This window comes from Meleagris gallopavo, chromosome 2, assembly GCF_000146605.3.
Source record: "Meleagris gallopavo isolate NT-WF06-2002-E0010 breed Aviagen turkey brand Nicholas breeding stock chromosome 2, Turkey_5.1, whole genome shotgun sequence".
NCBI classification, from domain to species: Eukaryota; Metazoa; Chordata; class Aves; order Galliformes; family Phasianidae; genus Meleagris; species Meleagris gallopavo.
Window position 1 is genome coordinate 9,358,030 of NC_015012.2, and position 11,571 is coordinate 9,369,600.

An 11,571-nucleotide genomic window follows, 5' to 3' on the forward strand; every position below is an offset into this window, starting at 1 on the left:
AAAGATCAGAAAGTCTAAACTTAAGGAGCTTTTCCTGGTAATCCATGGATGCGCTAATAATTTATATGATGTTTTCAACATTATGTCCATCGTGCTGTTTACATCCAAAGAACCAGTAATCTAAATTATACCTCCTGTAGCTTGAGTGTTTCTGCCAAGCTCCCCTGTAAGAACACTCTCTTCTGAAGCCAACGGATAGAGATCTTCATTTTTCTTCATTTGCCAGAAAAATGTTTCAAAATAAAATTTTAGACATCAAAGAAAGAAGACAACTGACACATTACAACATTTGTCCATGATAAAAACTGCCGTTTTTTGTTGATGGGATCAAAACACTTTCTGAAATGTAAAGACCACACAAAAAGATAAGGTGCATTGATCAATGGCATTGCAGAAAGCATTAAAAAGGTAAGCTTTATCACCAGTCTACTGACATCATCCCTAGTGACACAACTTCTCAAGATGCTGAAATGTACTCTTCTCCCAAAGATACAAGACAGAATTTTACTTAAGACTCACAAACCTCATTAACTGAAGGTGAGATACTTCACAAACATACTGTAATGGTGACTACAGAGTTCTTTCTTCAACAGCTGGCATGCATTACTGTATTGTCTAGAGTTAAAAAACTGCACAGGTTTATGGATAATCCATGTCATGAAACTTATGCCAGTATATGTTCTGTCATGTCTATTTCAGACAGCAAGCTACTGTAAAGATTAATATAAGTTTGAATTTCCCTAACAAGTGACATACAAGAGGTCTGAGGAAGTCTTACATAATAATTCACTTTGCGATGAACCTATCCTGAGATATTACTTTGATACATATGCCATCTTTTGAGACTCTTATAACTGAAGTAGACAGACTGAACTGGGAAAAATGTACCAAAACATGTACTTTCATATCCTCCAGTGCTTAACTAAAAAAAAAAAGAGTTGTAATTTGTCCATGTAATAATTTAACATATGTCAGCCAAACATATTTGTATCTTTATTTCAATTAAATTAAAAACAATCTGCAAGTATATTTATGCAACATTCACTATATACACATGATTTATGCAACTGCAAGGCAATTCTATGTATGCTGATTAATCTATTGTTAGTAAAATATGACAATAGCTATGGAAGTTGGCCAGTGAGTGCTCTTTTTCACAAGTGACTCTTTTCATGGCATGACCAAAAAAATAGCTACTAGCCATGAAATGGATTATCAGTAAACCTTAAAAAGAATGTGACATAACCTAGCAGAAATTAACAGTCTTCTAAATGTAGTAGTATATTTATTTCAGATGATAGTGCTGCCTTTTAAAGACAATTTGCTGTCACTGTAATGATGTAAGACTTTCATCTGCTCTACCTAAAGAAAGCAGTAATTAGACATTATGCTTTCTGGCAAAAATTTATTTTCGAACTGGCACCACAATATTTCAGAAAATAATAATAAAGTACCTCTTTGGTGAAGCCTAGGTACCCCCTACTACTCATCGTAACAACTTGTAAACAGGACCGCAATACAGTGCTACGCCTTAAAGTCTAACTCAGTTAGGTACCACAGATCTTCCTCACAGTCCTTCTCACAATTTTAGGAAAGTATTTTAAAGCAGGGAGTAAAGCAAAAGAAAATTAAGAAGGATACAAAGTTCCCTGTTTGAGATTTAAAAAAAGTGCATAATGTTCTCATTCCAAAAACTGTGCCACTGTATGGAACCGATGGATACAAGGCTGTTTTCCTTCCTGTACTGGACATTACAGATCATTACACAAATACAGTCTCTGCTCATTGGCCAAAGAAGTCCCTCAAGTCTGTTTTCTGGTACAATCAGTTGTCCAATTATCTTAGAACAATGACTGGCATACTAGAACAAGAACAGCGAGTTAACCAGTTCTTCCACTCGAATGTCTGTTTTTGCAATTCCGTTTCTGTACACTGCATTTCCAATTTACTGGAGAGTCTTTAGTGTTTGGCATATACACATCCCAACTCCTTGGCACCACCAGGTTCAGTGCATCCATTGCCAGCAACAGACGTAGCACCAGGAAAACGCAACTCCCAGCGCAGGGGACAGTTCAGGAGGAGTGGGCATTCTGAAGCAAGGGCGGTCCGTCTCGATGCATCGATGGGTGTGTGTGCTCCCTTTTGTAAGTTTTTGGAGGAAGCTTTGGGATATGTTGAGAAGTGCTTTGTCGTGGAGGAACAGGTGGTCCAGCGACAGAATGGAGGTCCACATCTTGTTGTATCAATGGTGGTGATGGAAGATGCCTCCGTGCTACATGTGGAGAAGGTGTCTGAGGGGGAGGGGGAGTAAATGGAGAGGGACTGTTTGGGAAAAAGGTGTTACCAAGTTCGCTTTTTCTCCCCAGTGGTGGAGGCTGGAGGTGTAGTGGTGAGCTAGAGAAAACATCTGGAGTTCGCACAGGTTCTCGTGGTGGTAACACAGGAGGGCTTTCAGGGGGGTCAGAGATGCAGGTCCGGTCAGGCACCGAGTACCTTGGTGAATACACTTTAGAGGTTGGTTGCCTAGGAGGGATTGCTGGCGGGCTGTCCAGGTGCGCAGAAGTAATCTGAGGTACACAAACATTTCATTTAATAAGTTTTAGAGTGGCAAAGAACAAGACCCTGCTGTGAAATGGAAGCGGGACTCCTGCCATGCAGACTGATCTATCCACTTAAGCAGGAGACACAGCAAGCAAGCGCGCAATGAAGATGGGGAGTAGCCAAGCAGCGCCTGAAAAATATGTTTCTCAGCATGATGCACGTAGAAAAGACAAGCAGACTAGATGTGTACCAGGAGAGAGCATGAGTATATCAATATTGAGTTAATAGGCAGGGATGCAGGGAGTGAATATGCATGGAAGGGGAAAAAGGCAAGCCAAGGAGTGATCAGAGCAACATCTTGGTTCCAGATCTGCCTGCTGGGTAGGTCTAGGTATCTTCCACTGCCTCCCTAGTAACAGGCACCAACGATGGATAATAGAAACGGAAATACATGGATAACCAGGTATTTCTCCAAGAAAATGAGGAACAAAGAGGAGCAAATGGTGCTGAACAGAGGAAAAAAAAAAATACACTACACTCAGAAGATGGAGCTAAGTAGAATTAACGAAGCAAATGGTTCCCAAGTTGTAGCCCACAATCACAGGGTAATTGGTTGTCACCACACATATCTATAATGTTTTCAACTGCATTTTGATAGGATCGTGACACATTGAAGTCTGTTGGCTAACAACACAGTCACCTACAGTCTGAAAAGGACATCTTGCTTTAGTGATATATAGAAGCTCTCTTGAAAGTTGAAAGGCATATATGCTACAACGTAATTTTGACTGGGGTCTTCAAATCTATCCAATTCTCTGTAGCCATCAGCCAACTCCCACTGAAACCAAGAGAAATTTAACACTGTCTAAACAAAAGCTAGATTGGCTCGCAAACGCAGAAGGAAAAAGTAGCAGTGGCTCAAGCAGGCAGGAAAACAGGACAGGCAATTGAAAATGAAAGCAATGAGCAGCACAGCATCCAGAGTCAAATACTGTAGTGAATTATTTCAGGGGACTAAGGAGTGCTCATCACATTCCATCATTACTATTTCTTCAATTCTTTACCCTAAACCATACAACCCAAAATAATCTTCTACAACAATTATGGCAGACAGAAATATCTGTCCAAAGCTTTAAGTTCTCACAAGGACCTAATCACAGCAAATGAGCAGGCAAGATGGTGAGGCTGAACTGGGCGGGCCTGAAATACGTGGTTGCTTAATGTTTAACATATAGATGTTCAAAAATGCAGTACTATCTTTAAAAGTTTATTTTTCCTACAAATATCTTCTCCTTTCTCCTAGAAAAAATGCCCTTTTTAGCTGTAACTTACTTTTGATGGGGAGGATTCAGCTGGGGCAGATTCTGGTCTTCTTCGTGGAGGAACTGGTGGGGGAACGTGAGCTTCATCTGAAGTTTTGGTAAAGCTTATGGATGACACAGAAGCAGATCCTAGTGAACACAGAGCAAAAAAACCTCAATAAAGAGTTTTTGTTCAATACAGCTTATTTCCTTTATCATGCCAATAAAGGTTCATTAAAGGCAACATACCTTTACTTTAGTAAATTATTTGCTCATAAAACGCAGCATGAAGCAAGAAGGTGTTAAAGAAATGTACCACTGAACAGCCACCTAACTTGAAGACTCCAAACTGCTTTTCTGAACTGCAATAAACCTCTGTGGCCATTAATTCTTACACTTTTGTAAGTAATCCTCAAGATCAAAACCCACACCACAAAGCTGTTCTTGTATCACAACAGCACTAAAACCATATCCTGAACTTGCAGCTGATGTGTCAATCCAACAGTGAACAAATATTTTCTTATGAAGAAATATTCAGGAAATCAGCAATGCCACTTCACTGCTAAGCAACTTCTGCTTTTATCAAGTTACTTCACCTCTTTGTGGCAACCTGCTCAATGTGCAACCCTGTATTTCCTTTGAAAGCCCTCATACATTACAGGGCACCGTGTCCTGTAAAAATTACTGAAAGCACACCATAAAATATGAGCTTCCTTGCATGCTGGTGAAGACAGAAGAAAGGTAGTGTCATATGTCTTGATTGATTTAAAGCAGGACAACATAGAATTTAAGTTATTCAGGAAGAACACTCATGCGCCCTGAAACTGATTTGTAATGGCAGGCAGTAGACTAAGTCACCTGCAAAACATTCATGTCTATTCTCACTAGTCACCAAACACACTCACCGCACACACAACTGGCAGCAAATGCTACGAATACTGGTTTGAGACATGCATGAGCAAAGACGATGCAACTTTGTCTTTCTGTTTTAACAGTTTCTCCAAAGACATGTAATACCCAACATGCCTCATTCTATTCAGTTTCTCCCCTTACAACAAGAACTAACAATAAAAATGTAGTAAAACGTAAAGTTTTTCCTGCTGCAAAGAGACAAAAAGTTATTATGTTTCTATAGTCACTTTAGTAGACTAAGCATGGTTTTACCTGCTTAAGATCACAAAATATATAGCACAAAAACATATAGCCTTTGCACACTATCTACTTCACCTACTTGCATGAAAAGGACTTGAAGGATCTGAGTCAAATACACTGCAGGCATCCGTAGTACTTGAAGTAGCAGAAGCAGGGGGCGGGGTCAAAGGCGTTCGTGGAGAGTTTGGTGCAGATGCTGTAGTTTCTGTCTCACTCTCTGGGATGCGGCTGTAACTAATTTTTCTTGGTTCCTGTTGCAGGGGTGTAGGGTGTCTCATGGTACCTGGCCTTGGATTAGATGGCCGAACACCTGGGGACTTGAGAGGATAGTTGTACTTTTTGGGCTGAAATAACAAAAAAGACAAAAAAAAATTAAAAAAAGCCACCAACAACAAAAACCATCACCAAAGTATTGTTTTGCATTTATGAAGTTAGAGATCTAAGACCACTTCTATCTCTGAAAGACAAATGTAAGCATTTTTGGGGAGAAAATGAAAAAGAATACAAATACTAACAAATCTTGGTGGAGGCTTCACATTTCTCGGCTCTATCTCTAGCGACTTGTTGAACAGATAATCTGTAAATTCTGTCTCCATGCTGCTTCCCATCGGATTCAGGTTTTCAAAAAATCTCTGAAATACAGGAAGGCAAATAAAAATTACATCAACTAAAACATTTCTGTGATGTTTCCACCTACTGTGTAAGTGATCCTAACTGTTCCACAGAAAGCACTCAGGTCAGTAGCGAGGACAGATTTTAAAGTTAGTAAACTTGCATGTTGCCAGTGCTCTGTTTGACCCTGTTAGCACTGTGCCTGGCCTGCAGAACTAGCTGTGCTAGTACCCTAAGTATTTTCTGCAGGGCAAAAATCAGAACAGGTTAGCCTAAACGCCCTCAGAAGAAGTTGTACACAGTCTATCTCTACACTGATGCAGGGCAAGACTGCTCCCAGAATGATTTTGTCAAACTCTGTGGAAGAAAAAATACCAAAAGATCTCATGAACACCAAAGATCAAGCAGAATAAACACAACCTCAGACATACTTGTAAGCATCATCACCACCAATATAAGAAGCGCACATAGTGCTGCCAGGTAAATCTGTAAAAGTAAAGGAAATAACAAAGAAAGAGACAGACAACTGGTCTGACTGCAAGCATGTGACTGACTGAGGACAGTGAGAATCTGGTACTTTCTGTTCCTGTTTAGAAATGACCAAGAACAATTGACCAGTACCTCAACATCTGAAATTAACCCCTCATCTCCTTTCCCCTCCTCCCAAAAAAACAAAAAACCCGCAATCACGGAGATTACTTCCCTTCTTACATTGACAGAAATGTTAATGCAGACTTTTTGCTCATTCCTAATGCAGTTGATCTCTATGGCCTATCAGCTGGCATAATCAACACAAGTATCTGTGTGCAGACACATGGAAGTGATATCACTTACCCTAATGTCAAATTCTACTCTTAAACAATATGGCTGGTTCTGGTACTGCTGTATCTCTCCAGTTATTTCAGCTACTTTTCTTCTCTTGCTGAAATTTATGAGTTCTTTTCCATGCCGCTTTAGAAATTCAGGATTGCCTTCTTCTGTCTTTAAAATGTTAGTTAAGTAAATTCCTGGGGAGAACACAAAGGATTCTAAATACATAGTGCAGAACAGAGAGAAATGGTATGGATGGAATACAAATAATTCTTAACTTAATTTCTGTATTTTGATTACTTAGAAGAATTCTCAGTTGGGTTCTGTAAGAGTCAGAGTTCATTTTGAAAGCAATAATTTAAATATTTTAATATGCCTTCACATGAAATCTGCCTTTTGCATCAAAATCTTAGTCTTCGCATCTTTCCACAGTTTAGGAAGCTTACACAACTGAATACTACGAGCATTCTGCAACACAAGAGTACATAGAAGTGTTTTCTCTGAACTACTCTGCCTCAGTTCAGCTCTACTACGTGAGAGACCCTGGATAAGCTCAAAAAAGCTATTTCAATGTTTTATTCTTCTGTTCCACTCCTGCCTTCATAATTACATCATATTGTGATGTTAAAAGAGAAAAGACTTCTTAAGTCCATGAATGACCTGTGGGGAACTGCCATTATGACCCCTCTGAGCATAGCTTAAGAGAACTGTAACTCTCCACTTCTGGTCCTGCTAACCTACTTATCTCTGAAGCAGGACATAAGTTTTCTTAGTTAATCTTGTCTTTCTCTGCAGAACTCTAGAGTGCATCTTCCCCAAATCTCTAAAATGCTAAAAAAGCTATTAAAATAATTTTCTTTCATTTCTGGTCTGATGTCTATGCTGGACAAGAACAACGTACTGTGAGAATCAGAAATGATCAGCAACAAGAGTCCAAGCAGCTTGCTACAGAACAGAAATGCTATTTGCATAATTCTCTGGAGGTGTTGAACATCAATATTTCTAAAAGTGCCCACCTTCCACTTAAGGCAGTTACAGTCACGACACAGTTCAAACTGCACTTAAGGTTAAAAAAAAAAAGGCAAAAAAAAAAGCACAAATATAAATAAGGTATTCCAGATAAACTTATTTTTCCCACAAATAATATCTGCTATTTTAAGCAAATGCTTTGATGTCTGGGCAGCTGAAATTCAAACCTGAATATCTTGTTAAAACTGACTTCTCACTGCTGTTCACAATACTTTCCAAATGCAGAATACAGCTCACTGAGAAACAAAGATACATACCAAAAAAAGGCACACAAGGAGGATTAATGGACCTGAGTTTTGCCAAGTATTTCTTATAGTGATCCTCACTCAGTTCGTAAGCTTCTTCTAAAATCTTCTTCTGACGACTGGGAATTTGCTAAAGAGAGAGATGAAACAGGTTCTTGTAAAGACAGTGTAACGGCACAGCCCAGCAACAATCATGAGTGTAATGGCCTCCCACTGATGCTTAAGTCAGTGCCCCAATATCTCAGGATCTCAGTAGCTTTTTCCACCTTTCTTAAATGAGGATTGATTTCTAGCTTCTGAAATCAAGAAAAAATAAATGGGTAAAAAAAAACCCTTCCTTTTACATCCTAAGTGATTCTTTTTTTTTTTGTGGGGGGGGGTGAGGAGCAGGGAGGGGAGGAAGGGATTTACCTTCCCTGTTCCTTCAATGAAGGACACGCTTCACAAAGACTTCTGGTTAGCTACTGTGTACTGCATTACCCTTCCACACCAATAATGGAAAACAATTCACTGTACCTCAAATGTGTGATCCAACCTATACACTGCTGCAGAGTTCATGGCACTGACAATCTCAAGGACGCCATTGAAGTTGTTTAGCTCTTGAAAAACTTGCAGGATTTCAATTATTCGGCTCACTACAATTACTCTTTCCTCTAGGTTTTCTGTTTCTACAATGCATCTAAATAAACAAGAACATTTGGTTTTGTGCTGAACTGTTTTTGAGTTTTTTAAAAGCAAATATTAATTTGTAACAAAAACAAGTATGAGACGTGTATCAAATTATTTGACACAGTTTTGAACATTTTTAGACTAAAGACTGCTTCTAAGAATAAAGACTAAAAAGGCTGAGATCGTTACGGTAAAATTCTTTCAGTGACCACATGTAGCATCCAAACATCACAATCTAGAATTTTTCACAGTATACTTCCAAATGTACAGCGAATGTTTAATAATGGTGTACATGCAGATTTAGGAAAGTCACTTACTTTTCAAACCACAAAGTAAGATTAGTTGTATGCCTTATCATTTTGAGAAGATTGGGAGAATTAATTTCTTTATCTTCCTTCGTCCACACACTTCCAACTAGTTCAGATGGCTGCACAGCTCTAGAAAAGCAGACGCATGCATTAAAACATGTAATTACAGGCATGAAAAAAGATATTTTTCCAAACCCTTTTTACTTCCTGGGAACTTGAAATTAGTACTTGGAACTGAATTCTCAGTTCCATCTATGATCTCAGACTCAACTTGTGACTTGGGCGAGTGGTATTTTTATGTTTGGTTGGTTTCTTAGTATGTAAATATTTTTCAATTTATATGACTATTAATCAACTCTGTTCATCTAAATGTAGAATGAAGTCCACATCCATTCACCACAATAAGATGTGAGCTCCCAGCACCAGAACGACCTCTCACAGACATCTGATGAGATCTGACATGTTCCATAATTTACTTCACAAACTAGGATATGAAGAAAACTGATTTAATTCACATTCATACTTCTCAAGGACTGATCTACTTGGAAAGTATCATGAGAAACCTGCAGCACAGTGCAACTAATAGTACACATCAGCTGCTGCATGTTGAATTGGGGAGGGTAAGACTGTGATTCAGGTAGTGGCTTTATGATTTTTGTTTTCTAAAAAAACAACAAATTAATATACAATATTGGTAAAGTCCCTTGACCTACCGTGGGGCTTCACAGCAGGGGACCGCAGAAACAATTTCATGCTGGAGGACATTTTGTGTTTTTTTTTTTTGGTCATGTGTTTTTCAATGGAGGAAAGTTACCTGTAAAAATCTGACTCAAGTAAAGTGAGCTGCCGAGCAATTTCTATTGGATGCAAAGTGAGCAAGTCAAAAGTCTCTGTGTGTCCTGGTTTGCTTATGTGCCATTCAATCGCTGGAGGTGGGCTTTCAAAAGTAATGTTGTGACTTGGCCCAATGGCTTGTGCCTGCTTCTTCCGGTTGATTATCTTTGTGATCGATTCAACCCATTTCTTCATTGCTTTGCCTGGCAGAGACAAAATTACTTCTTAGTTACTCTTACTGCTGCTTTTTCAATGACATCTGCATAATTGGACATTTTCACTGCAACTCTCTCCCCCAGTACAGTAAGGCCACCCAATTCCTTAGAATGGCATACATGATATTCCCACACAACTCTCAAAACTTTCAAATATATAAAGAAGAATCCCTCTAAAGTCAATGCTAAGCATGATCAGCTTGCCCAGGCATAACTCAGAACACCTCAAATTAGGCTCCTGCTCTTAAGTGGTATTTTTATTTTTTTGACTTTACGAGTTTACGGGAACTAACTTTTTTTTTTTGGTCCAAAGTGCACTTCTGTGAAAAACCTCAACTTCACATTTTTGGCAAAAGTATTTGCTTACCTCAGATCACAAAGGACAGAAGAATGAAGAGAGAGAAGCTTCTCCCTCAATCACATCTATCATCAAAACAGTGAATTAAACCCAAAGGACAAATGCCTGTTTAGCTCTACAGGCTAAGCATTTTACACATTCAATGGCAAATTCACTGAAAATTTACAAGTAATTCACAGTCAAGCTGGCTCATTCTCTGCTTAAGAAGCACTGAATACTTTTCCAGTGCAGTCTTTTCCTACAAATTATTCCTGTAGCTGTTCCAGTTGTTCTTACAAGGGAACAGAAAAGACCTGTACAAGATGATCTATAGGCCTGGCATGGAAGGCTGTGAAATAGTTGAGAAATCCTTGTTTTAACAAAATAGTGGTCTCTACTGCCAAACATGCACAAAATATTACACCTGCGTATAGCTGTATAATCAATGGATATACAGATGGTATATAGTCAGTGGATATACAGATGGTATCTATCTGTCTATCTATCTATCCAGGAGCTTGACTAATATAATTTATATTGGAGTAATGAGAGAAAGTCACTCACCCTGTCCTGGGCTTGCGAGATGAACTCCGATGGAGCGGATCTCCAGAGAGATCCTTCCCCATTGGCAGTCAGCTCTTAAATGGGTCTAGGAGAGGTGCAGCCAGGCTCCACCCCTTCCTACAGCACAGGTGATTTGCCTTCACCTGTGCTCCCGTGGCTGACTCATTGCTCGCCTCAGGTGGTCAATCAGAGGTTCAGGCCGTGATTCAGCAGCCCCATACAATAGCTTACGAGGACAATCAAAGCAATTATTCCGCCCCGAGCACCACTCAATTCTCATTATTTTTCATAGGCTTCAGTCACCTTATTGGACAGAACTCATAATTAAGGATGTAAATAAAGTATTATTTCTTCTGAACAGAGGTCAGACTTTCAAGACTAGGTTTTGTTTTGAGTTTTTTTATGCTCTTTTTTTCCCCCTCAAGTATTTAATAAGCAGGAAGTAACATTTTTCTTTATCCAGACACTGAAAGGAGAAGTGATTCCATTCCATACGTATGCTTTAAGATAAACACAAATAAGACAACATAAATACCTCGTACTGTTCCAATGAATTCCTCCAAACGTTGCAGAAGATCAGCATCTCTTTCAAAGTCATAGAAGTGGTGCTCTACCCAGTGTCGACATACGTTTAATACTCTGTAAAAATAAAGCATCAGTCCACAACATGGTCTATCTACATGGCTAGCATTTCAAAACTTTGAGAAGTCAAGAGTTCACAAAAAATCAGAAACAGGAGAACAAATGAAATCATTCTACTGTCCACATTTCACCAGCTAAAGACATGTTTTACTTTAAAGAAGCCACAGTAATGTTATGATTCGTTTTAAAAAAAAAAAAAGTTTAATACTTTTTGGGTAAAGCTATGCCTTGCTGAAAGATGGATTCTGTAAAGCCTACAAGCCATGACTACTTGAAACGGAGTGGCACATCTACAGTTTAAAACTCAGGAAA

At 39.0% G+C, this 11,571-nt stretch overlaps 1 protein-coding gene across 1 annotated transcript; it reads right to left on the reverse strand.

Annotated features, from left to right (window-relative positions):
- Window positions 1-971: 971 nt before the first annotated feature.
- On the reverse strand, window positions 972-11,288 carry LOC100542624 (son of sevenless homolog 1). Its single transcript, XM_019612580.1, has 10 exons — window positions 11,153-11,288; window positions 9,482-9,704; window positions 8,677-8,796; window positions 8,207-8,369; window positions 7,703-7,820; window positions 6,441-6,613; window positions 5,510-5,626; window positions 5,074-5,338; window positions 3,874-3,992; window positions 972-2,567 (listed from the first exon to the last, which is right to left on the reverse strand). The coding sequence occupies exons 1-10, from the start codon at window positions 11,271-11,273 to the stop codon at window positions 2,073-2,075; spliced, it is 1,914 nt and encodes a 637-aa protein (XP_019468125.1). The 5' UTR covers window positions 11,274-11,288; the 3' UTR covers window positions 972-2,072.
- Between the last annotated feature and the right edge of the window lie 283 nt (window positions 11,289-11,571).